The sequence below is a fragment of the Barbus barbus genome (genome assembly GCF_936440315.1).
Source record: "Barbus barbus genome assembly, chromosome: 33".
Lineage (NCBI taxonomy): Eukaryota > Metazoa > Chordata > Actinopteri > Cypriniformes > Cyprinidae > Barbus > Barbus barbus.
Genome location: NC_136761.1, coordinates 1,557,481 through 1,585,323, shown reverse-complemented (window position 1 = coordinate 1,585,323; position 27,843 = coordinate 1,557,481). Strand labels below are relative to the sequence as shown.

Genomic DNA, 27,843 nt, shown 5'->3' with positions numbered 1-27,843 from the left:
CCACTTTCCTGCAGAGTTTACTTCCAACCTTGATCAAACTCATCTTCCAGTAACTTTCTAGTAATTTCCTAAAGAGCTTGATGAGCGTGTTCAGGTGTGTTTGATTAGGGTTGGAGTTAAATTCTGTGGGACAGTGGACCTCGGGGGCCAGAGTTGAGAACTCCTGCTCTGAATTGTTATTCTTCCACCTGTATTTAATTTTTCAAGATGCTTTCTTAAAAGCATGAGTGTGCTAATTGTACTTCTGGGTGAGTCTTTTCTCTTTAACTTTTTTTTTTAGCCAAAAGAATGCAACACCATCTGAGTGTTGGAGAAGACTGTTATAGTTTCTATCCAAACACACAGTTCATTAGAAAGCAGGCTGAGTGACCTTGGCTTACTATAAGCAAAACACATGCGAATCAATGTCATCTGCTGTAATTAACGTCAAACCTGGTGCAACCAGATTATTAATATTTCTTTAAGTTTCAGGTGATTCAAGAGCTTACTTCAGTGCATTACCACTGTCTATGTGGGTGGTGTGGTGTAGCGATTAAGGCTCAGGGCTTGTAAGGTTGCTAGATATAGATAGAGCTAGATAGGTCACTATCATTGTGTCCTCAAGTAACCCCAGGCTACTTGGGGTAACTTGGATTGTGAAGGTTATTACAGGGAGGACTGACCATGTGGTAATTTCCTTGTGTTGTTCTTTGATGACATGAAAGTCATGGAAATGTGTTAAAAAGCAGACATGCCTATTTGATTCCTTTAAATGTGTAAACACATGACTCAAACAAAACATTTCTTGTGCACCGTTTGTTTGAGTATCCTGACACAGAAAGAACACACTTTGGCTTTAAGATATCTTTGCTTTATTTACTATCACAGAAATTTACAGAAAATATTTGGTTTCATATATTAGTGATCCATACTAAATTAACCAATAAATGTATTTTACCATAATTTATTCATGATACAAGAATGTTTTCTGTCTACACAAATATCATACTCAGTTTATGATGTAAAAAAAAAATATTTTACCATCAAAGGCTTGAAAAATAAACCAATACATTTAAAAAACCCAACCCAACCTGAAAGACAAACTTTTTAATTCAGGATGTCTTTGTTTTTTAAATAAAGCGGTTTTAAGGAAGATTTGTTTATATAGTCTACATGTTACTAAACTGCTAATAGATTCTGGACTCGAAAAAAGACATACAACTGCTCTAAATGCATTGTGATGTCAAAAATAATTTTCACAATTGTAATGCTGAAAAGACAGCATTGAATTAAATGAAATCAGCAGCATTAAATCAGCATGAATACCCATAGCAGTTTTTGCATGTTAGTGATGATTTTGTTGCTGGTCGAGCTGATGGACCAGCATAGCCAAGATGTAGCCAACATTGTCTTATCACTGCAGCTATATGAAGCTAATGAAGCACTCTGGTGGGGTACCAGCATCCCATGCCAGGACCAGGGAAGGGTAGCAGCAGCCATTCATATGTACTGATGTATTAATATGGATAGTTCATCCTAAAAATGTAAATTATTTACTAACGCTCGTGTCATTCCAAAAAAAATAAATATATAAATAAAAAAGGAACATGGCAAGTAGGTTGGAGGCTCTGTAAAGTCATTATTACTTGAAGCTGCAGTCCATAACTTTTTTCATTAAAAATATCCATAATATATTTTTGGGCAAGTACATAACCAGCCAGTGTTCAAAACTATCTCCTTACCTTAGCCTGATTCACAATTGTAAGCTTATAATAATGTATTCTAATTTGAGTTGTACTGGTAGGCTATAGCGCATGTGAGGATGCTGCAGGTGGCGGATCATTAATAGCATTAATAAACTTATCATTTTGATGGCAGATTGTAATCCAGAAAGATCAATACAACAGTCATCAGTGACAACTGGATATTCACTACAGGTAACGCTAATACACACTAAATACATGTAGCCACGCAATGCTTATGTTGTTAACTTTAACATTTTGAGAACAAAGTATGACAGTAATTTGCATAGTTTGATGTGATATGAGTCAAGTGATCATTAGATTTAATCACCACTGATAGCGTGATGTATTGTAAAGCTGCATGGTTTTCTTCAGTTGGTCAGAACAAAAGTGGCAGACTTGTTACTTACCTGTTCAGATTAAATTTTCCAGTGAACGTAGAATCTGTGATTCCTACAGTATCCACACGGGTGCGGTAACTGACAGCCACACATCAAAACATTAGATTCATCCGAGCTGGAGCCGTGCCGGTGCACAACCCACATAATGAAAATAATACTGCAATTGCAGGCAGAGGTGGCGACAAAGAGGCAAAAGTTATGGACTGCAGCTTTAATCATAAAATAATATAATAGGTAATTATGTAACATTCAAGAACTGTATTTGAAATGATTAAGGAGCAATAAATACTGACACACACACATACACACACACACACAAACAATGCATTTAGATTTTTTGGCATGCATAACACAGAGTGAACCACACGGGTGCACTGTTTAGATCAGGTTCCTGTTGAAGAGTCTCTAAAATGTCATTTAATATTTGTAAACGTCAGTGCTCGTTTATGCCACAACTAGGCAAAGTAACTTACTTACAGTATAGCTGGTGCAACCAGATCCAGAACCCAAACAATGCTGGTGTTTTCAGAAGGGTGGTTTATCTGTATTACTCATTGTATTTTTTGAGCAGATCACTCTGCCAGTGTCTCTTGCGGTCTGGGAAAAGATTTGGGATGCGGATTTTCCTGAAATCCTCGATGCATTTCTTCAGCTCTTCCTCCATCAGCTTCTTCTCCTCTTCCTCCGGGTCTTTGCTCAGCAGTGCTCCGTTCTCCCTGATGGCGCTGGTGGTGGAGGCCATGGTGCTGCTGGCTGTGGGACGGGGCAGTGTTTTCAGAGACAGAGTGGTGGGTCGTGCCGGACTGACGTCGGGCAGCGGAGGGGGGCTCGGCTCAAGGGACAGAGGCAGATGCAGAGGTGGCTCAGGGCTGTCCAGGGGTGGAAGGGGTGGAGGCAGAGGAGGAAGGGGGTCCGAAAGAGATTCATTGTCCAGGTCAAGGGCAATGTTTGTGTCATCCTGGCTACAGACGTTGGATATATGTGGGTTATATATGGCCTCCTCCTCTGCTCTGTCAATATCCGGATCACTGAAGCAGGGCAACATGGATGCTTTGCCTCCTGTCATTAGAAAAACAAAACAAAATGTATTAGTGACACCCCAGATTGGTGGCAGAGTGTGATACAAAATATTCTGTTGCACAATAGTTGGCACTTATATCAAATTTAATTCAGCAAGTTATAGAATAGGAATCGTTGTAAAATACTGAAGAATGCTTAAAAATGTTTGATATTAAAAACCAAAACAAAAAAACTTTAACACACAAAAACAACAACAAAAAACCTTTGGAATCATGCAATAGGAAAATAATGCAAATCTATAGACGCAGGCAACACTTTAGTTTGCTTGTCCACTTTAGCCATTCTAATAACTATAAGTAACTTTGCAACTACGTGTCAACTACATGTCATTAGAGTATTAGACTGTTAGATTAAGGTTGGGGATAGGGCTGTAGGGATATAAAACTAAGGTGCACATTCATCTGATGTTAATTTGGACTTAATATCGCCAACCTCTTGGTGGTTTTTGCCTGGTTCGGGCTAGTCTAGGTTTATGGGCTAGAAACTATCGATCACTCCGGAGCGATCCTCAGTTATGTGGTATAACTTGCTTTTAGGAAGGTCTGATTTAAATGAAACTTGTTGTGTATTACACTTGAGATGTTCTTTCAATCCACTTGGGTTCTGGCCCAGAATCCCTAGCACATGTTTTGTGTGGTTTTTGCTCAGTTTTGCCTGGTTTTCTGTTGGATTTTTCTACAGCACCTCCATTTGGTTAGCCAAGTCAAGTCACCTTTATTTATTTAGCGCTTTTAACAATACAGATTGTGTCAAAGCAGCTTTATTAAATAGGACAATTAGTGTGTAATAACGCAAAAGGACAACAGTTAAAGTCAGTTCATCATTGATTCAGTGAATCTCGTCGTTCAGCTCAGCTCAGTTCAAATAGTATCTGGAATATCGCTGGAAATGAAGTGTTTGTGTATCAGGTTTAGAGTTTGTGTGGTTGTTTTAGGATTAGACAGCTATATCTGCGCCCAACACAACCATTTTTTGACCACTTGGCACTTTTGAGTCAGGTTTAGTGTTAGCAGAATATCTTGACATGTAATTGCAAAGTTACTAATCAATATAATGTCTGTTTGGGGAGCATCAAAATAAAGTACAGATATTAAGCAGTCTTCTAATACTGTAATGACTGCTAGTGACATGTAGTTGCAAAGTTACTCGTAGTATAATGTCTAAAGTGGACTATCGAAATAAAGTGTAAAAAGCATGCTAAAAGTGAACCACATCACAGACTTAAAGCAATCTTTACTCAAATCATTCCCCGACAAATTCGCATCAAACTGCACAAACCAGCCGATAGGTAAATTGTGGCTGGATTGAACAGGGTAAACAGTGCCCGGGTGATCCTCACAGAGGTCCATCTGCTTCTGAGCTCCTCCTGTGGAGACTGAGGGACTTCACACAGAATATCCAAGTACATCTCTGTTTTTCTGTTTGCATTTTCAGCGTTGGCTCTGCTTTGAAAATGGATTTGGACACTTAAGTCACTGCATTACATTTGTCATTGCATTATACAAAAGATGAAAACTAATGTAATCCGTGCTTTTAATCATATTTTACAATGACTTCTATATCAACTGTTTTGGTGAGTTTTAGTGGATGCATGAAGACAGTTATCCTCAACTTCACACAGATGTTGTTCATTACATTAACTATGAACACTAATTCTTCACTAGCACAAAGTGCTGATACTTGTCTTATTTCTAACCTTATATATATTATTTTTGTTTCATATTGTTTATTCACGTGTTGTGAACTACTTTGCTTGACAAATGTGCTACTTTCTTTAAAATGACACGTTTTGATATTTTGTTATATAATGCAGTGACTTTTTTTCGCTAAGTGCTCCACCACCAGTTCTCAAGACTTCATTGATCATGTCGGTGCTGATTGCCTCACTAACCTTAAACTTGTTTTAATATATGCTAAATATACAGTACTGTGCAAAAGTCTTAGGCCACTAGTATTTTCACCAGATTAAAAAAAAAAAAGTTTTAAATCAGTTATTTCTATCTTTTGCTGTAGTGTGTCAGTAGGAATTATTAGTTTACATTTCCAAACATTTATTTTGCCATTAATTTTAATAATCCAGTGAGATTTTTTTCTGACAGTGCTTCACACAGTTTTCTCTTAAACCCTATTCACAAAGCTGATGAGACAAACTTGTACTAAGGAATAGAGAGAAGTCTTAAATTCAGAGTAAATAAGGGGGCGGGGTTGACCTTGTTGCTATGGAGATGTCATCAAGCTTATTAACTATGCACACAGTGATTGGCTGATGAGATTTATTCATAGAAATATTGCAGAGCATGATATTATGTTGCCATATTCAAATAAAGATTTTAAAATGCAGGCTAAGTGTCACTAATTAAACAATATAATATATGTATATGTTCAAATAATTGTCAGCCTGTATTCTTCTTGTAAAGGAAAAGAAAAGAAAAAAAGAGAATATGCATATAAACCACCTTTTAATTAACAGAGTAGAATAATCATGGCTGAATGTAAGACATGCAAACGTGAAAGTAAATCAAACTGGACAAGAACTGATGTTTCTTCTTGCCCAGCTGGTGAATGAAAACAAGGATATAATCAAAGGAAAATCTGGAGCTGGGATAGCCTCCAAAACCAAAGGCGATTCGTTTTTAAAAACACATTATCGTCAAATGTTTCTAAAATGTTCACGTTCCGAGGCAGATTGACAGCAACAGCTATTTTAGGATAGTTTGGTCTTTAGGATGGCTTGGTCTCAGTGACTTCGGAGTCCTCTTCACTGCTCCTAACCTTTCAAAGATTTAGGAGCTAGTTTTAGTGCTAAAACACTCTTAGAGCACAAATTTAGGAGTACCAAATTCAGGACTGACACACCCACTATTTTTAAGATTTTCTCCTTAATTTGGTGAGTTATTAGCAACTTTTAGCCAGAAGATGTTTTGTGAACAAGGGCCCTGATCTGATCATCATCAGTCTGTCTGGAATGAGATGAAGAAACAGAACAAAGTGAGACAGACTAGAGACAGAAGAACTGTGTCTCGCTTCAGGAAACCTCCTGCAGAGCTACAGAACCGTTAGAAGCTTTAGGCACTTGTGCAAAAATGCTGTAACATGAGGATGCTGTCATAAATAGATTTTCTTTGTCAATTAACTTCTATTAACTAAATGAAATCATCATTTGTTGTGAGCATCGTTTGTGTTTAAAGCAGCTTTTGTCCTCGGTGCTCTTGAGCAGAGTTTCTCAGGATCTTTGCAGGAGGTTTCTTGAAGCAGAGACACAGTTCTTCTGGATTTAGTCTCAGTTTGTTCTGTTTCTTCATCTCATTCCAGACAGACTGATGATGATCAGATCAGATCTCAAAAATCTCTCTGGATTATTACTATTAATGGCTAAATGAATGTTTAGACATGTAAACTGATATTTCCTACAGACACAAGATAGAAATAACTGACTTAAACCCATTTTTTTTAAAGCTGGTGAAAATACTAGTGGCCTAAGACTTTTGAGCAATACTGTATGTGTTTATAAAATATTTTTGAAATAAATGTTTACTTTCATATTTCACATTTACCCACATATAATATTCAGTATGTGGTAAAAAAAGAAAAAAAAGTTCAGGGGCAAGAATATAAATTTCCAATCACACAGCATTTATTTTTATTCAAATGTGTTACACGCAACAAATAAAGTTTTTATTCAAATGTGAAGAATGCATATGGAAATACATGAGGGGCAAAATATATTTTAAAAAATATATATATTTATATGTGACCCTGGAGCACAAAAGCAGTCTTAAGTCGCTGGGGTATATTTGTAGCAATAAACAATACATTGAATGGCTCAAAATTATTGATTTTTCTTGTATGCTAAAAATCATTTGGATATTAATTAAAGATCATGTTCCATGAAGATATTTAGTAAATTTCCTCCCGTAAATATATCAAAACTTCATTATTGATTAGTAATATGCATTCCTCAGAGCTTCATTTGAACAACTTTAAAGGAGATTTTCTCAATATTTAGATTTTTTTGCTCCCTCAGATTCCAGATTTTCTAATAGTTGTATCTCAGACAAATATTGTCCGATCATAACAAACCATACATCAATGGAGAGCTTATTTATTCTTAAAAATGTACCTTTTAAGACCTTTAAGGTTTTGAGGTCCAGGCTCACATATTTTTTAAATTTACTTATTTAAAAATGTTTATAATTTAAAATATATTTTCAAAAATATCCCAAAAATTGCCAAAATATATAGGTAGACAACATTTATGTAAATATATTTTTGGCAAATATATATTTTTGCCAATTGTTTGTAAATATATTTAGATTTGTTTCCCCCCTGATAGACCGCATGACTGTTTGACATGATTTAATCTATTATGAATTTCCTGATCTCTGAATCCATGAAGTCTGAATGTTTGTTAATAAAGGACGGTGTGACTGAGCTGACCAGTGAAGTCAGCTGTGAGGTTAGGTTTGCGTGTTTTGGGAGAAAAATCACGCCATTCACACATAATTACAGCAAGTGTGACATAAGTGTCCAATTACATCTGGAGTAACTTTCTGCCTGACATCTGCTGCTGCACTGACCACGTGTATGGAGGAGAAGTGTTGGAGTGAGCACAGATCTCATAAGTTCAGGTGGAAAACAGCTGATCCAGGCTGGCTGGAGTTTATATGGGAATGGGATACAGGATTTGCTGGGAAGAGCTCCAGGAGGACATGCTGCCAAATCTGTTTTGTGTCCACTGATGTTTGTTTGTTATATCAGCGGTGCAGAGTGTGAGAAAATGATCAGCTGTGTATGACGATGAGAAAATGCCCCTGGCTTTCACTTGTGTTCGAGCTCTGGCATCATTTCATCTGCTTCCAATCACAAACACAAACTCCTGCATTCAGCCACAGGCTCATCAGGCTTACATAACCCCAAAACGACTGCTGCTTTCTGTCTGCTGTACCTGTGTGTGTGTGTGTGTGTGTGTGTGTGTGTGTGTGTGTGTGTGTGTGTGTGTGCGCGTGTGTGTGTGTGTGTGTGTGTGTGTGAAAATGAGTGTCCATACAACGTGGGATGGTGTGTGTTTTGTGAGATTTTGAAGTGTGGGAGAGAAAATCTGCAAGCAGCTCTCATGAGTTTCTCTGAATCCCCTCAATGGATGAATAAATATAGAGCCACTGCCATCACTCAAGATTTAGACATGGTCTTATAGCGCTGTCAAACGATTAATCGCGATTACCCAAGATAAAACTTTTTGTTTAGATAATATATGTGTGTGTACTGTGTATATACACATGCATGTGTGTATTTATATATCCATAATGAACATACACAGTACACACATATACTGTGTAAACAAAAACCTTTATTTTGGATGTGATTAATCTCGATTAATCATTTGACAGCACTAGTTCTTAAACATATCACTTTACAGAGTCACATAATAGGTGCATTAATGTTTATTTTATTTATTTATTTTTGTGGGTGTACTTTAATGACAGTGACATCATTTCCTGAAAGGGGAAACTGCAGACAATGACCAATTTATGCACATAAAGGACTTTTATATTGATTTATTTATTTTAAACATGCCCAGGTCATATTTTAGCCCAAAACCAAAAGATAAAATGTTATTTTGTTACTATAATGTGAAAAATTAAAAATGATAAATTATTTAATTTGTAAAATATTAATACATCATAGTATTGTTTGTTGTATTACTGGTACATTATGCTGATTTTAATCCATAGACCATATGTTTTTTTGTTGTTGTTGTTTTTAATACAGCATAAATAGCACAGAAATGAGAATCAGATGATAATCACTATTTAGAATTATACGAATTACAACAATTAATAACAATGCATCTGACACATTAGATCATTAGAATTTGGGAGAAATGTGCTTAATTGTGACAAAAAAAAGTCCCAGTATGAAGAAAATGGTCCTTAAAACTGTCTGAAAATAGGCTTCTGTTTCTTTATGCACTTTTTTCTTTTGATTGTGGAAATGTGAGCTTTAGATTTACTTGAAGAAGTTGTTGTCTTGGTTCTGTACGTAACCTGGTTCCCTGAGTAGGGCACGAGATGCAGTAGCTGATGCGATGGGAACACGGTCCAGGCATGACGATGGTCTGAAGCCTGTATAGAATCACACAATTCATTTGCTGATGCCACTAATGCAGGGATCACACTACACAAGTTTAGCCCCGATTTTCACTCGCAGACAGTTTTAGGGAAATCTCCGACAAATGCCTGAAATCTGAAGCAAATTGGTGCACAACATCTTGAGCTCCAAGAGTGTATTTACACGGAGCAAGAGCAAGTTGTTGGACGTGAATCTGTATAAGAGGCCCAACAGTGTGGTTGTATGAAAGTAGACGTCCTGAGCTCAGAGGGCGTGATTGCAAGAAAGAAAAACATCATTAAAAGATGCACAGTTTAGTATTGCTGTCTGAAATAAGGAATGTGAACTAATAAAGAATCTGTTGAAAAAAACAGCATGTCCTTAACTGGTCATGAGCTGGTTTAAACTGGTCCTAAGCAACTAGCTCTTGCTCAAGACCAGCTTAAACCTGCTCAAACCAGCAGCCATGCTTCAAAATATACCTAACCAGCATAAACTGGATTTTTCAACCGAGGAAAGGCTTAAAAACAGGAGAAAGTACAGCCTGACTCAATATGAGGGGTCCAACATGTACGACAGAGGCACACGCTGCTGTAATCACAACAGTGAGTTTGCATTACTGCATGAAGCATGAACAAAACATGGATCAAATCCAAAACTATAAGGAATAGTGAACAGAGACATATCGTCGCTGTCAGGCAGAAACCTCCTATGTCCAAATTTGGTCAATTTCATATTTTTTTCACAAATCGATGCTATTGGTCAGTCCCCATGTGGGTCTGTTAATTTTACAAATTATTAACCAATCTAAAGTGTTGAAAATATCTTGAGAGCAAATCTCTTAACTCCATTGGTCACTTCAGCTGTCTGAGAAGTCTTCTTCACTCCGCGGGAGCATTATGTCTCTTCGAGTGAAGTAAATGTGCTCAAAACACTGGTTATTCATGATTCAGTTATATGAATTATATAATAACAGTTTTATATATTTATATATTATATAGAACAGTTTTATCTCGATCCGTTTTTATTTATGGGAGAAAAAAGGGCTGTCTACTGGCGCAGAGTAAGCCTATCTTTGGATAACTCTGTTTTTCAGACAATAACGAGTGAAGATAGTTAGGTTAGATACATTTGAGTAGGCCTGTTTTGTTAGAAATCGTTAGCTGTAATGCTTCGGTGCAGAAGGAAGCCTGTGAGCCACGAAAGTAAATTTCCGAGCAGATTAGGCTAATTTGCACCTATTAGACAGCCTAGTCAGCTCATCGTTTTTTGTATTGCATCACTTATAGCTCTTAAACCTTTCAAATAGAGTTTAGGAAGATGTATGTAACTTTGATTAGCTCTTAAAGCCTTGTCTCTTGTCAAAAGGCGACCGCAGACTTTGATGAACACTGCTGGCAGCAGCGACGTCTGTGTCCGTACCATTCTTATCAATGACAGCGTAATCTCGTATCTCCCTGCTCCCAACTCAGAAATCTTGCATCTCCGATTAAACATGATTTTGGGTAAATGTTGTGTTAATGTTGGTACCCAACAGTATATGATAGCAATATAAGGTATAATACCAACTTTAACGATACAATGTTTACTAACTCAAAAAATATGCCGTTTTTTTAATTTCCTGAAAAATAATGGTTTTGGAGATGCGAGGATTCTGCCCGACAGCAACGATATGCAAGTTAAAATAAATCCAAGACTTGAACACAACTCCCTGTCTGCAGACTCCTCTGAGAATACACTGCACACGAGAGAACGAGAGAAGAGTGTCTGCTCGATCTCTCAACATCGGATCCCAGAACTCGAGATCACGCGGCACTTAGGCATCCGCAGCACTGGAGCAGCGAGGGACGGCCAGCTTCTTTCCTCCAAAAGAGCACAAGCCTCCAGCGCAGCTTTCACTTATCAAATATCCAAGTAAGAGTAGTTCAACCATGACAAACGCCCAAGCATTACACACACGTTTCATGACTCTGCTGATGCGATGCCTCAGTGTTAGTGAACCGGTGTGAATCTGTACAGGCCTCAGACTATCATCGGTCGCTGTGAAAGGGAGCTTCCTTTCAACGCTGTTCTGGAAAGATCTGGAAGTGGGTTTTAATATCTTTTCCAGGCAGTCCGTCTGTTGTCAGTGGCACATTTTTACAGCACCATCATCAGCTTCAATGTGATATGAGAAGAAGGCTCTCATTAACAAGTGTGTGTGTGCAGCCATGAATGTGAAAAATCATCAACACAATTATGCTCATGAAACAACAACTCTGTTCAAGATATTATTTAACATTCAAAATAAGGTTTGTTTCTAGAAAGAGCAGCTGTAACAAGCTGTCAGTTAACACCGAAAATAATGTGTTCTGTTGTGAGGCGTCTCAACCGTCACAAAATGCACAAAGACACTGGAAAGGAACCATTTACAGAAATTTCTATACACACAGTTTTTACAAACTAAGGCATGAGTTGAATTATTTTTTTATTAAAAAATGCTGAGGAACATTACTTTAAAGAGGAAGCCAGCATGCTGTTTCGTTAATACGGATAGTGCATCAATATAATCAATAATCAATGAACGCAGTGAATCAGCTTTTAAGAAAATGTTAAAACATTTAAACTAGTGCTGTCAAATGATTAATTGCGATTAATCGCATACAAAATAAAAGTTTTTGTTCACATAATATATGTACTGTGTATATTTATGTACAATATATATAAATACATGTATATATTTAATAAAAATATGCAATGTTTATATATATTATATATTTATATATAATATAAATTATATGAATATATATATGTACATGTAAATATTTTCATATACATAATAAATATACACAGTACACACACATATTGAGTAAACAAAAACTTTTATTTTGTATGTGTTTAATTGCTATTAATTGTTTGACAGCACTAATTTAAACATTTGTATTATGTAGTAGCCATTTTATAAAAGCAATAAGGATGTCAAGCCTGTGCCTTATGGTGAATATAGTCACGCTGAAGGGTTCTGTTGCATAATGTGCCTAAAAATGCCTTATGTTTTGACAATATAGCATGCCTCTCTCAGCGTACACAGCCTTGCCCTATAGGCTTAACTGCATTACTGTAAACATAAAAAAATAATAATAATAATGTGTTTTTTTAACAATTTGAGGGATGAGTCAAATTTATTTTCTGTATTAATTATGAGAGTCAGTAGACATTTTTCAACAGGTGTGAAAACGTTGTTGTTGTTTTTTCTAATGAATTGCACAAATGAGTACAGATACCTTTTTCAAGTTGGTTTATTGCTGGCAATTTCATATAATCACACAAGAGCAAAACACCTACCAACATGCAAGCTGTAAACATCACTGACTGACGAGAAAACAGTCAGTGTCTTGAGTATGTTATCTTATGTTCAGCCAGTGCTGGTTAAGAGCCTGCGATCTGGCCTTGAGTGGGCTGTCAGATGCTTTTCAAAGAGACAAATGCATCTCGTCTCTATGGTTACGCTCATAATGGCTTTATGATGTAGTCACATCTCCTCCAGAGGGCACTTTAATTAGTTTGGATTTAAAACAGACTAATCTCAATATTTGTTCAATATGCAATAATACAGCTGATCTTCTCTCGTAAATGCACATTTACTAACCTTTAGATATTCGTCATGTGCTTATATTGTATTAAAAAGTGAAAGAAAGCCTAAAAACCTGAGCTTTCAAAGTTGCAAAAAATCACTGCTTTTAAAACTAGATACAATTTTAAACAGATTACATTAACCTCTTATGTTAATCTACATGGAGTGGGTCGCCTCATCATGGTTACCCCCTGTTGCCATTTCATGACTGGACATGACAACTACAATGCAGCATTAAAGTACATCTAAACAACCCAAGCAAACCAAACAATATAGCTCTTCTATAGACACAACCAAGCCATGCATCTGCAATCTTCTGAACCAAACAGAAAAGGTATCAATGGAACAAAGTCTAGACACGCTGTCCCTTGATAAAAGAAACCGCAATGCTTCCAAACACAGATTGAGGATAAATGCTGTGGCATAAAGTGCTGTAAACACACTACTGTAAAGTGTGCCACACAGCCAGCCTTGAGACGACACAGACCAGAAACACGTTACAGAGTGTATTGTGAGACAAAAACAAACAAACCCAACATGAACAGCTTCTTGGGCAGCGCTTCAGCACAGCATGGCATGCTTGCATTTTGGGTGACCTGAGTTTAAGGTTTGCAAAGAGGTGGAAAATTTCAGGTAAATTCCCGGAAACTTTCCAAAAATCCCTGGAAGATTCCAAAAGATCCTGAAAAGTTTCCAAAATTTACTGGAAATGTACCACCTTTTTGCAACCCTATTTGTGGTTCTTTCCACCCCCCCCCACACACACACACACACACACACCGCTGTATATCCACTCTATATTGTAGTATGTGAATAAAGGTGAAAAATGCCCCCATAAAAAGAAGTTTAGCTGTGAAGAGTTTGTGTCTACCCAATAAATCCCAGGCTAACTTAATGGTTTGTGTGGCTGCCATGGAGCAGTTATAGGTTTTTGCTAGAATAAATAGTGTTGTATAAAATTTGAACTAGTCAGCCAGCATTTATCATCGCCAGTTCTAAGAGAAAGCCTGTGCCAAGACAAAATCCAAACCACAGTGATAGATATGATATTTACTTATTCATATGACCTTTTTTTCCAACTGATGGTGATCCCCAGCAACCATGAAGACTCCTCAAACCAACAGATTCACCTGCGCAGAAGAGCAGTGCTAAAGAGCAGGTGGTGTAAAAGAACTATTCCGCAAAGTGACACGCAGTTTAATGTTTTAACTACCGATGCCGATATAGAAGCCAAGGAATATTCTTGGAATGTCCTGGAATGTTCTTTTAACTCACTCACTGCAAAAAAAATAAATAAAATAAAAAAGCTTATCTTACTTAGTATTTTTGTCTTGTTTCCAGTCAACATATCTAAAAATTCTTAAATTAAGATGCATTTACTAGATAAGCAAAATGACATAAGATCATTTGTCTTGTTGCCAGGCACCAAAAAAATTAAACAAAATTAAGTGTATTTTGCTTAAATTATCTGCTAGTGGGGTAAGTAAAATATTCTTAAAACAAGAGTATTTTACTTAGCCCACTGGCAGATAATTTTACTTATTTTAAGCAAAATGCACTTAATTTAGGTCATTTTGCTTATCTAGTAAATGCATCTTAATTTAACAATTTTTTGATATTTTGACTGGAAACAAGACAAAAATACTAAGTAAGATAAGCGTTTTTTTTGCAATGCTGAACCCATTGCTGAAAATGCATAGAGGCCTACAGCTCAATTGTTATGAAATCTAAAAATCATTTATAAACTTCATTGATTGTAATGATTTAGCAAGTTCTGCAGTAGAGTAACATTAAACATTGTAGCTCACAAAGACCCGTATTTAGTCATATTTACACAAGTGTATAATGCAATGAATGTTGACATTTTCCTATCAAAAAAGGTTAAATATGTATTTACTTAAAAGTTTGGAAGACTCATTCAAATATTCTAATGTAAATATTTTTCTTATAAACTTGCTGGATTAATCCATATTTAAGTGTAATATGTATGTTTTATTGCTTTGAACAAGTATTGCAATGTTGCTGCAGTGTGTTTGTGAAGTCTGTTCGGGGTTGAAGGTCAGTGCAGAGAGATCAAACTAGAAACAGAAAACTAACTGCCACTGGTGAAGTATCATTGTATTGCTGTACATGTTCCTCCATCTGTGAAATTCTCATCTCCATTCCCTCAAGTGTTTCTGAACAATGCAGACATGAGCTGTAATTAATCCCACTGTGTCAATATTTGTCTTTAGATTCTCTTTGAACTTTCTCCCAGCGTCTCTTGTTTATCTGTAGTGACAGCTGCCTGTACCATGACGGATTCATAACGCATTACGCACATGCCAGCCTCAATCTGACTCACTATGTGTGTGAATGTAAGCAGCAGTTATGGATTGATGTAAATAGAGTGATGAAAATAAACAGTAGCCTAGTTAAAAAATCCAAATTTTAGTAAGCATTTCCAATCTGCATGTTGGCAAGTAACACAGCAGTGCAGGACCGCTCAGTATAAAGCTGTGAAGTTGCACAAGTCGCACAGGATTTCAGTCAGAGGTAAGCACCCATCCTTGTAAATCTCTTTGGGTCGGGCTATTGAGGATAGAGCTTTCTGGAGATTATTGACTATTAGAGGACAGATTAAAGACTCAAGGCTCCAGATGGTTGAGGTGATTCCCAGCACGCTTGCTTCTAGTTCAGCAATAGAAACAATTTCAACCGTGACACTGTCTTCACTTCAGCTCCTTTAATAGGTTCACTCAACTATGGGCAAACCTCCCAAAAGCCTGTGTAGAATTACAGCAATTCATTGGCCAATGCCAATGCTAAAGCACCCCTAGTGAAAGTGCTTCTCTCTCTGGTTTATGAAGAGCCAGCCCAGCTAGAAGCACAGTTGACTAATGCGTCTTGGACAGTTGTAGTGCCCATTTGCCTCACCCTTGCCTCACTCCTGATAGACCTTTTCTAGCTTGGTAGAGCAGAGATACGCTAGAATAGGGGTGCCCAATCCTGTTCCTGGAGATTTACCTATCTGCAAGTGTAACAGAGGCCAGCTGGTAAGAGTTGTGGGGGTAAACCTCACTCCCCTGATCTCAAGAGGTGCACTAGTGACTGAGGCTAGATGCTGTGGTCCTTGTCGTCCTTGTTAACGCTCGTCTCCCATGCCAGGAACACCGGTTCGAATCAGAGTGAGTGTGGTGAGTACAACTAGAGGGGTTACACAAAGTTCAGCTGCAAGCCTGATAAACCTGTTGAAAAAAACAGCATATGCTATGTTTTGAAGCATGGCTCCTGGTTTGAGCTGGTTTAAGATGGTCCTTAGCTGGTCATGAGCTGGTTTAAGATGGTCCTTAGCTGGTCATGAGCTGGTTTAAGATGGTCCTTAGCTGGTCATGAGCTGGTTTAAGATGGTCCTTAGCTGGTCACAAGCTGGTTTAAGCAGGTCCTTAGCTGGTCATGAGCTGGTTTAAGCTGGTTATGTGCTGGTCCTTAGCTGGTCCTTAGCTTGTCATGTGCTGGTCCTTAGCTGGTCATGTGGTAGTTTAAGCTGGTCCTAAGCTGGTCATGTGCTGGTTTAAACTGGTCCTTAGCTTGTCATGTGCTGGTCCTAAGCTGGTCCTAAGCAACTAGCTCCTGCTCAGGACCAGCTTAGGACCAGCACATGACCATCACATGACCAGCTCAAACCAGTTACCATGCTTCAGAACATACCTAAGCAGCATATGATGGATTTTTCAACAGGGCACTTTTTCAATTGGATTTTTCAAAAGCACTTGATAGATACTGACCGGTGTGTTTGATCAGGGTTCAAACTCTGCGGGTAGGCAGATCTCCAGGAACAGGATTGGGCTCCCCTGTGCCAAAACGTCGGTGGCTGAAGAGTTGCTTGTAGCCTATTTGCCAACATCTTCACTTCCTTCTTAAAAGTCTTACTCTACTCTACTGTCTAAACCTGTTTGGATGACTTTGGCTTTGACAGGCAAGGCCTATGTGGCTCCCAGTCAGATGGGTGCAGCTCTGTATACCGTGGCGGTACTGATGCTGTCAAAGAGCTCAGATGAATGATTTGGTGCTTTATGCAACCAAACATACAGTTTATGCGACCAGCTGCTCCATGGCAGGGTTGGTGGCAATGGAGACACATCAGTGGCTAAACCTTACAGATGTCAAGGAAAAGGAGAAGACTTTCCTGCTGGACGCTCCTTTTTCCAAGTGTGGGAATTTTGGTGACGCTTTGAATGCGGTCTTTGATAAGTTCAACGCTGCAAAACAGCAGTTGCTTTCTGGCAGCTAATTCCACAACGGGCTCAAGAGTCTGTGTTGCCTTTGGACTGTTACCTTTCCAGCTCTTCAGAAGCAGAAGAAGAGAAGTGAGGGAGTTGGGGCCCTCCTTCTGAAAGACTGGGGTCTGCAGGCTCACTCAGTAGTGTAATTACATTATAGACCTGAGGTTGCCAGCTAATGTTTCACATTCTGCAGGTCCAGTGGGCCATTCCTGATTAAATGGCCTGTAAATGGAAGACAGGCCCTCTTTGGACAATTGTGTCACAACGAAAACACATAATTGCCTTTCCTCTTTCTGTTCTGTAGATTCTGTTCTGTCAGTCCCATCGTCTTTAATGTTTCTGTCAACAGCAGATCAGCTGTCTTGAACTGCAATCTTCTCACTTGTGCTTCGTGCAACAATGCCACCATAGCATCAGAGATGCACCTCGTTAACAAAGTTTTCTTTCAGACAGTAGCCTCCTTGGGACACTCCTTCCTTGGGAGATCCCAATCAAAGCAGATCTACTTTCCCTTTGACACAGTCTTTTGAAGACTGTGATTGCTTTGTTGTCCAAGAAGGAAATGAAAGAGCGCTTTTAAGAGTAGGGTTTATTATAAGCCTTCACTTGTAATTTTTCCTGTTTTACCGTACTCTTGCTCTCTCTCTCTCTCTCTCACACACACACACACACATTATATATGTGTATATATATATTCTTTATTTTTTATTTACCATGCTGTCATCCTTACCGTATTTTATAGGAAATGAACAGAGACCTAATAAGTGCTGTAACAGACCCAAATCATGACTGCTGCATAGTTGCATTTTTCTGGTTGCCTAATATGTTAATGTAGTGATTACGTCCATTTCTGGCACTATGGCATTACTGCACAGTGTCGGAGATGTTAGTGTGTCTCTAATAAGATCGGTCACCAACATGATCCCTGCACGATCTAATGTGTAGTGTCTTATTAACTCGATTCTCAAATATGTGCAAGCAAATGCATTTTGCACCAGTTTAGATAATATTAGTTGATCTATAATGGGTGAGGGGCAGATAGCCTAATGTTAGTGTAACTATGCATACAACTGTCTTTCTACTTAAGTACCAGATATGGGTGTCATGCCATAAAATATTTTTTAATATGACTGACTTTATTTAATGTGAATTTAATAAAAAATATTGTAAGTAACTAATTATAACATTTTCATTGTACAGAAAAAAAAGTGCAAAAACATTTACATTATCAAAAACATTATCATTGTTTTCAGTCTAGCCAGAGTTCAAGCACTCTCAAAAACTCCCATTATTTTATTTATTTAGTCATTTAGCAGACACTTTTATCCAAAGCAACTTACAAATGAGGACATAAGAAGCAATCAAAACCAACAAAAGAGCGACAACGTGCAAGTGCTTTTACAAGTATCAGTTAGCCTAACGCAGCACAGATAAATATTATTATTATTAAATTTTTATTATTATTATTTTTTTTTTTTATATATAAAAAGACAGATAAAATAAAATTAGAATAGAGAGTGCTAGAGTTAGAGGGTCAAGTAAAGATGGAACAGATGAGTTTTTAGCCGTTTCTTGATGGGTAAGGATTCGGCTGCTCGGATTGAGTTGGGCAGGTCATTCCACCAGATGGGAACAGTTAATGAAAAAGTCAGTGAAAGTGTTTTTGTGTGTCTTTGGGATGGTACAATAATGCGTCGTTCACTTGAAGAACGCAAGCGTCTAGAGGCACATAAGTCTGAAGTAAAGAATTTAGGTAAAGGGGAGCAGAGCCAGTGGTGGTTCTGTAGGCAAACATTAATGCCTTGAATTTAATGCGAGCAGCTATTGGTAGCCAGTACAAATTGATGAACAGAGGCGTGACGTGCGTTCTTTTCGGCTCATTAAAGATTAATCTTGCAGCGGCAGTTTTGATTAATTGTAGAGGTTTAATAGAATTGGCTGGAAGACCTGCCAAGAGAGCATTGCAATAGTCAAGTCTGGACAGAACAAGAGCCTGAACAAGGAGTTGTGTTGCATGTTCCGAGAGAAAAGGCCTGATCTTCTTAATATTATATAATGCAAATCTGCAGGACCGGGCAGTTTTAGCAATGTGGTCTGAGAAATTCAGCTTATCATCAATCACAACTCCAAGGTTTCTGGCTGTTTTTGAAGGAGTTATGGTAGATGAGCCTAACTGGAAGCTGAGATTGTGATGAAGCGATGGGTTAGCTGAAACTACAAGCAGTTCTGTCTTAGCTAGGTTGAGTTGAAGGTGATGGTCCATCATCCAGCAAGAAATGTCTGTTAGACACGCTGAGATGCGAGCAGCTATCGTCGGATCATCAGGATGGAATGAGAGGTAGAGTTGAGTGTCATCAGCATAGCAGTGATATGAAAAGCCATGTTTCTGAATGACAGAACCTAGTGATGCCATGTAGACAGAGAAGAGAAGTGGTCCAAGAACTGAGCCCTGAGGCACCCCAGTAGTTAGATGTTGCGACTTGGATACCTCACCTCTCCAAGATACTTTGAAGGACCTATCAGAGAGGTAAGACTCAAACCACTGGAGTGTGGTTCCTGAGATGCCCTTTCTCAATAGGGTTGACAAGAGGATCTGATGGTTGACCGTATCAAAAGCAGCAGACAGATCCAGCAAGATAAGTAATGAAGATTTGGAAGCCACTTTTGCAAGTCTTAGGGCTTCAACAACAGAAAGCAAGGCAGTTTCGGTCGAATGTCCACTTCTGAAGCCAGATTGGTTACTGTCCAGGAGGTTGTTCTGTGTGAGAAAGACAGAGACTTGGTTGAACACAACTCGTTCAAGTGTTTTTGCAATGAAAGTTAGAAGGGAAACCGGTCTATAGTTCCCTAAAAGAGTTGGGTTAAGAGTGGGTTTTTTAAGAAGTGGAGTTATACGAGCCTGTTTAAATGCTGAGGGAAAAATTCCAGTGTGAAGGGATGTATTAACGATGTGAGTGAGTGCAGGTACAACTGCAGGATAAATGACTTGAAGGAGATGAGATGGAATAGGATCAAGCGGACAGGTAGTAGGATGACTGGAAAGGATGAGTTTAGAGACTTCTGCCTCAGAGAGTGAATTATAATAACTGAAGCGGTTTACACTGTGAAATGAATATCTTACATCATACGCACATATGCATTTTGTTGTTTCTGATGAGAGAATTCGCCAGAGAGCAGAATTCAGTCAGCGTCCATGCTAACTGAACAAAACACTGGCACATCAGCGATGACTCATCTGAACACCTCTGATTGGCCATTGCATTCATAAACTCAAGAAGATTGTGTGTGATTGGTTACTGTAAAAACACATCTGTCTCTGGCTCAGCAGCAGCAAGCGAACGCAGATATGAATTTAGCAGCTGATGATGTGGGATTGTATCAAATATGAAAAATATTATTCTGCAATTTGTTTTTCTTTTGGAAGCTGCATTCAAAGTCCACTTGTCTTAAAAATCTGAGGGGGCACATTAAATGGGTTGATGATTTACAGGACTGATTATGGTTAGCCCATCCTATATGGATTCTGCTCCCGGTCTGGTGAAGGTTTTGTTGCAACCATCCTTGGTTACATACCTAAGGTTGCTTTCACTTTATTTGACTCTCAGGTTTTAGTGTTTTTCCTTTGCCCTTTGAGTCACAAGAGACTGAAAGACTGCATTGGCTTTTTCCTGTGAAGGCGTTATGAATTTACATCGACTGCACAAACCAGTGGCATAAACATGATTAGCTGCCGGCTTGCTTTGATGGCCACCACAAGGGTGTTGCTGCTAGGAAACAAAAGATGTTGGTTGAAGGATGTGATTTCTCTTGTTTAAGAGGCATGTTTGTCAATTTTGCCTCTTAGCATTCAGGGTCACACTTCTAGAAGCATTATCTAAGGGTTCATTTTTGGAGGAAATTTGTATGATTTTATAATCTGGGCATGGACTTGACGACTGGTTCCCAGGGTTCATCTGTCTGAACACGTGTCAGTTCATAGCAAATAAACTGGCGATGTCTTTGCAGAATGGCACTGTGGTATAGTGTTCCCATAGCATCAGCTACTGATGTAGTGAACCTATTAAAGGGAATGGTTATGTATGTAACCCTGGTTCCCATAGGATGGAACAAAACACTTTATAGCTCTGCCATACTACCATATGTCTCATTCTCCACTCAGTGATTTTGGGTTACGTATGTAACTGAGACATTTCACAGTCTTGTGTGTGTTTCACCTAAAATGGTTTAAAATGCTATTTTCTGTTGCTTTTTTTATTGGTTCAGTTGCTCAGTCTGAACCGGAGTTCAAACCCACCCACATCCTTCTGCCCCCACAGGTCTTCTTTCATTGTATGTTATCCGATTGTTAACTGTGGTGTTTTCGCATTATCATTATGAGTATGCAGCTGCAACTATTTACTACTGTATCTCAGAGGCCAAAGACACCAAGTTCACTGCATTATTGAAGGACTTGTGAATTATTTGCACAGCTCAATGGATGCAAGAGATCCAAAGAATGTGAGGTACTCTGAAAGTCATTTATTTATAGACAAGCAACAGGAGGAATGCATCATACTATAATTATATTATACAGTTTTATATAACTGGGAACATGCATAGATTGCAAAATGCAAAGTATACATCAAGTTAGGATTGATTTCAACTGTGACCCATACCAGACTTCACCTGATCTGTACCCCAAAATTTCCTCGTTTCTATTAGAAAAACTCTTTCACACCAACCCTACTAACTGAACTCTGCTCAAAGGAGCCTGATTCTGCTCCAAAATCTCCAGTGTGACAGTGCCATAAACTGAAAACAAAACTGGAATATTAATGCAATTTATATCATAATATGGAGCCAAAGGTTTGTAATAGCATCACACAAGAATCCTCCAATCATCAGCTACAAATAAATAAAGATTCTGTTGCACTGAAAAATAAGCATTTCAGTTTGAGTAGGATATTATTGGATTCTTATTTGAGACCATTAGGGTCCCTGTGGATTGTCGTTTCCAATTTATGACAGATATTGTAATACCAATCTTTACATTCCTTGAGGATTATCGGACTAGTAAATTAGATCATTTTAAATGTGAATTATGATTGCAAAATGAATTATTAGTGTCTACACAGTCTCTTCTGAAATGTTCAGATGTTTTACTCTGAAGCAAACCGAGAAAAGCAGGACACTGTCACATTTAAAACAGAAATGATAGAACGCTAGAACAGCACAGGTTATCAGTTCAGGGCTAAAGAGGTTCTGCCTCTCTTTCTCAACGTCAGCAGATAAGTTTCAAGTCCCCCTCCTTCACTGCCCCGTTTAATTAGCAAAGCTGATCAATCGAGGCATCCTCACCCCCTCCACACATCACGAGCTGTGTGCCTTGGACTGAAGATATTAATGATTTCAGTAAATCAAATGGAAAACATCCAAGAATCTGTCACTGAAAAATCCTATTATCTATTACGATTGGGGGGAAATATCCCCCTTAGGTGCCTATTATGATTATGCCTTTGGAGTTATAGGCAGGCAGAATGGCTGCAGTGCTGCTTAATAGCTGTGCCTGGACCCTATAAATAACATCAGCACACGACGCAACAATTATCCCGCTGGCCAGACTGAAGGATCGACTGTTTACTGTCACAAATCACCACACCATTTAGCTACAGAGCTTAGATGTTTGATAAAACCCACCTGCTGTGATATGCATCTACAAACACTCAAATAAGTTGGCATTCCTAACCCATTTGACTTCTGTAGTGTAACATATTTACAAGTAAAACAGGAAATTGATATGATTGTGAAAAGTTTGTGCCTCGAATCTTGTTTTGTTTTTGTTTTTTAGGACGTCTCTGATACATTGTCTGTGATGTAACTTGGGCTTATTGTTTTTAAATGATTTACATCTAATACCAGGATCTATAAATCCATGCAGCAGTGCTTTAGATGGTTGACTGTGTTTAGGTGATGATGCTGGTCTGCATCCGCCTCCGCCTGTCTGTTTCACCTTCTCTCATCGTATATCAGCTTACAAAAGATGTTAATGTTTCAGACAGCTGGATAATTTCAGCTCTTGTGTCAGCGATCTCAGTTTGTCTGTTTGAATCATCTCTATATTTGCTGAGCTGAAAAGATGTTTAAATATGTTTTCCCTAGTTCCTCACTGGAGTACAATGTGAGCTTCTCGGTGTGCCAGCGCAATCTTAATTAGATAGATTAGACACAGCAACACAAAGGCTGGTTGGGTAATCTGCTTTGACTGAGCTGGTTATAGGTTTGTGCCATGCCTAGGTTCACGCTTTGAAGTCTCCGCGGAAGGAACGCCAGAGCGAAATGAAAGAGAAATTGGGAAGCAGCGTGATAACAGAGGATTCAGTGGAGAAGAGACTTTGGGGAAGAGAAAGATTTAATAATCTGATGTAATGCTTCCATTTTCTCTTTAAGTTTCACTGAGCAATGCAGATCTACCCAGTATCAATATTCACCCTGCAAAAAAATATTATACCAGAAAGAAAATCTATTTGAGTGAATCTCATGTTGTTTCTGACTTTTACTACAAATCTTAATCTTTTATGCTTGCAAAAATGCTCTTCGATATAGAAATGTCTCTGGTGAATGAAGCACTGAAACAGACATGAAAGACTAGCTTGTCTTAATGGAGCATTAACTGTTGCTTTAATTTAAGATTGACTTCATTTCATTGATATAACAGGAAATGTGTTTGTATATCGTTTTGGCCTGTTTTTGGTAATGTGCAAATACATCAAATACATGCATTTGTTTTATATTTAGGACAATATACTCATTGAATAATTATGTTTTTATTCATGCTTTCATAAAGACACTTTGAAGCTAGCACTTCGCTTTAAACAATGCCTGAACAAAACCTTTAAAACACTATCAGGAAATTAAGATTAAGGGATTAAGTTCATTTCTGATTGACATAAAATAAATTACTGGATGCTATGTATTATCCCAAATGACATCTCATAACTAAACTCCACGGTGAGATTTTGTGCCTGTGTTTCAGTTAATGGTAATTCTGGCCTGAGGTCACAATGGAAATACCTGAAATTTATAGCTCTCCGTCTAACTCTGTGTCAAACAATGGCATTGCATTTAATGAAGAAGAAAAATCTACTCAACTAATATCATGGTGGTTCATAACAGGCTATGGCTTAAATAGGCCTAAGCAAATATTAATTACTGAATGCACTTGAATAATTAATTTAAATATATGCATTAACTTAAAATATGAAGCATTTGACTCAAACAAAAATAGTATTAACACATGAGAGAATTTAAAATAATTTACACAAATGGCAGGCATCTGAAATATCGGATGCATAATAAACTACAAGATTCAGTATAGATATAGATCAACTGATCTGGCAACTCTAGAGGACCTAAAAATACAGCTTGAGTGTTCTGAGCACGATGTTTCGACTCGTATCATATCTAGCCTTACACGAGTAAAACACAGAAAGCTTAATAACACAGCCAATACAGCCCACCCCACTTTCAGATGGCATTAGATACCATTCTGTGCAATTAATGGCTACTAATCCAAAACCTGCTTGACGCTATTCATTAATGCTAGTTAAAAATAGTTTGACACATTAATATATTCAATGCAAAACAGCTCGTCCAATTGAAATAGTCTGCATGGTTTCATCTTTTTGCATCGATCCATAAAGATGGTTTTATAACCTAGTGGATTCCCTCTCCTTTGGCCCCATTAAAGGCTTAGATACATTGATAATAACCCATATTACATAATCTAATTTGCATCACTAACAACTCAAAAGCTTTATAATTTGAGTGACATAAGAGAAGCCCTTTCAAAAAGGCTCAAGCCTAGTTTAGCAGTTCATTTCCAACTTTTAGCTGGACAAAACACATCAACAACAGCACAGATCTGAGAAAGGGGAAGGCAGTCTCTCGGTGAGGGGAAGATCAACAGGGCTCGTTCGGAGGGAAGAAAGGTTACTGGAGCGCAGCGGGGAAGAGGCATTAAGGAAAGTCTGATGGACGGTGATCTAGAAGCTTCTACATCTATTGCAGGTGGTCTGGGAGGCAGGGTTTAGGATCACTCACGGTAGAATACGTATTCGGTGTAGCTGGCCCAGATTTTGTCGTCAGTCTGCTCGTGAGCGAAGGCGCAAGTCCCAGTGGAGTTGCAAGCCACCATGTGGAAGCCGGCATCGGCTAACCGGTCAAAAGCCTGCTCCAAGAAAGTAAACTTTAGGTAATAGCGTGCCGTGTAGCGCTCAGGCGGGCGATCAGGGTCGCGGCTCTCGTTCAACGTTTCCCCGAAAACCTCCTTAGCGAGAGAAGTCTTCCCACACACCATAATCCGAGCCACTCGCCGGAACTTGGCGTCTGTTTGGTCGCGGCCGAGGGTGTAGGAGCCCCGGTAGCCGATGGTGATGAACCCGGAGCACTTTCCGTCGCCCGAAGCCAAGCTGGAGCATGCAACGGCCCCGAGGCTCCGGCCGAGGTCGGCCCCGGGCGAGGGCTCCTCGGGGTCGCTCTGGCAGCCCTCGTCGCCTAACGAGTTCTGCTTACTGAGCTTTGGAGCCAGCAGCTTGACGAGCTCAGGGAGGTTGAAGAACTCGGCCTCCCGCTGCAGCCGTCCTCGCTCCGGGAAATGGTCCGGAAGGACGAGCTGCTGGTCTCGCATGTAATCCAGAATATACCGGAACAGGAATCCGTCTCTGTCCACGAAAAAACGACCCTTGGTGTCGCGCGCCAAGCTCCTGGTGCTCTTCTGGCTGAACATGTCCCACAGGAGGGAGTCCGGCACACTTGTTAAAGTCGAGTAGCGGGTGATATACACCTGACCCCCGACGTTTAGCTCTATGATTTCCGGAAAAGCCAGTTCCTCGACAGGAAGGCTAATAGCATTGTCAGGTAAAGCCATGTTTCAGAGTACTTGGTGAAAGATTTAAAAAAAAAAAAAAGTCAACTTAGGAACTGAAATATGCAGTGGAGTTTATCAATATTGTAATGTCAGAAATATCCTGGTGAACTCACAATACGTCTCCAGTTCACAGTAGTAAAACACAATTTACACATAATAATCCTTCAGTAATGAGTTTTATAAATGTAAATTAGCACACGTGGCTCAGAAAAGCTCACTAATGTCAAACGCTGCCAGTTTTCAGATGATGTGCCTTTCATTTGTCCATCATCGAAGAGTCCCAAACATATAGACACGTCCAGCTCACATGAACCTACCGTCAGTCAAGCACTGGAAGAATGCCATCTAAAGAGCCGTCTGTGAGTGAATGTCAGCTGTTTTGGAAAGTGTCCACTGGAGAAATAGATGGGAATGATAAAGCGTCATGATCGCTGCTGCTCTTCCTCTCGACGCGCGCGCTGCAGCCCGACCATAATATTCCCGAGAGCCGGCCACGCCCCTGCGCGGCGACGTCATCCGCGCTAGCCCCGCCCCCGCATCATCCGCACACACTCTATAATTGAGAATATTGACTGGAGAAGAGCTTGGTTAATTCCTTTTAAATATTGTATTAATAATCAAATAAAATAAATACGCTTTAAAATTACCCTTCTAAATCTCTAATATCAAGATTCTCTGATATTGATGATGTATGCTGTTTTTGTAATAATGTAATAACTTATATTTCAACTGTAAAGTATTGATTTTTATACTGTACATTTTCAAAAAATGTAATTCCGTGTAAAGCTTGTTTCCTCATGGGGACCAAACAAATGTCCCCATAAGTCCAAAATGTATTGGTATTGCTGTACTTGTCGGGACATTTGGTCCCTATAACACAGGGAATATGGGACTCTCTGTGTTTGGTGGATAAACTAAGCAGTAAGGCCGTACTGTGTGTCTCTGGTGTCGAATCTCACAAAGCTGCACTGCAGAGGATCAAATTGAGTTTGCAGTCAAGATAAAGGTACAACTCACACAGCAAGCAACACAATGCAAGAAAGCCTTATGAATACACGGTACACGTTCCAGTCTGTTTTTACACATTTGCCATATAGACAACTCTGATAAGAGTAACACTGCTAGTTTTCTGTGCTTCAGACTGCAGTGTGGACAGCTTTGTTGACTCCAGCAGGTCTGCATCAGTGTTTATGATTGAGTTTATTTGTCTGGGCAGCTGTCTGTCTGTCAGTCGCAGCCTCCAACAATTCTCAGATGACTCTCAAACCTTCCATCTGGACTGCTGTGGGAAAACAACAGGCAACAAACAACTGCAAAGTCTTAATGAGGAAAATGATTTACATTTTTTAGGTGAAATATTATGGAATCACTCCCAGCCTTCACACACACGTCTCAGTGGTGTGGATGTGTTTCGAGTCACCTTTGTTTTTATTGCGGTTTATATAATAGAGATTGTTTCAAAGCAGCTTCACAGGATTAAAAAGGAAAGTAACAGCTATGTTTGCATCTATTTTTATGCACATTTTGGAATATAACTTAAAAAAAAAAACTGAATGGAAATGCAAAGATGTGCATAAATGCTAAAAATGTGCATAAAAAACATTTGCCCTCAATTGAGTTTGATATATATATATATATATATTATCTGATAAGAAGACATGCAAATAAACTATGATGGAAACACAGTGTATGTCTTCGATGTGCATTAAAAACTCATGACTTTGCCTCAATAGATCATGTGACTGGATAA

At 38.7% G+C, this 27,843-nt stretch overlaps 1 protein-coding gene across 2 annotated transcripts; it reads right to left on the bottom strand.

Moving 5' to 3' along the window:
• Positions 1-2,320: 2,320 nt before the first annotated feature.
• On the bottom strand, positions 2,321-26,575 carry LOC306853242 (BTB/POZ domain-containing protein KCTD12-like). 2 transcript variants are annotated; one of them, XM_079390502.1, is made up of 3 exons: positions 26,411-26,541; positions 25,268-26,104; positions 2,321-3,181 (listed from the first exon to the last, which is right to left on the bottom strand). In XM_079390502.1, the coding sequence occupies exons 2-3, from the start codon at positions 26,091-26,093 to the stop codon at positions 2,670-2,672; spliced, it is 1,338 nt and encodes a 445-aa protein (XP_079246628.1). In that variant the 5' UTR covers positions 26,094-26,104; positions 26,411-26,541; the 3' UTR covers positions 2,321-2,669. The 2 variants fall into 2 exon arrangements, with proteins under 2 accessions (XP_079246628.1, XP_079246629.1); XM_079390503.1 differs by lacking the exon at positions 2,321-3,181 and having other exon boundaries at positions 23,831-26,104; positions 26,411-26,575.
• Positions 26,576-27,843: the final 1,268 nt, after the last annotated feature.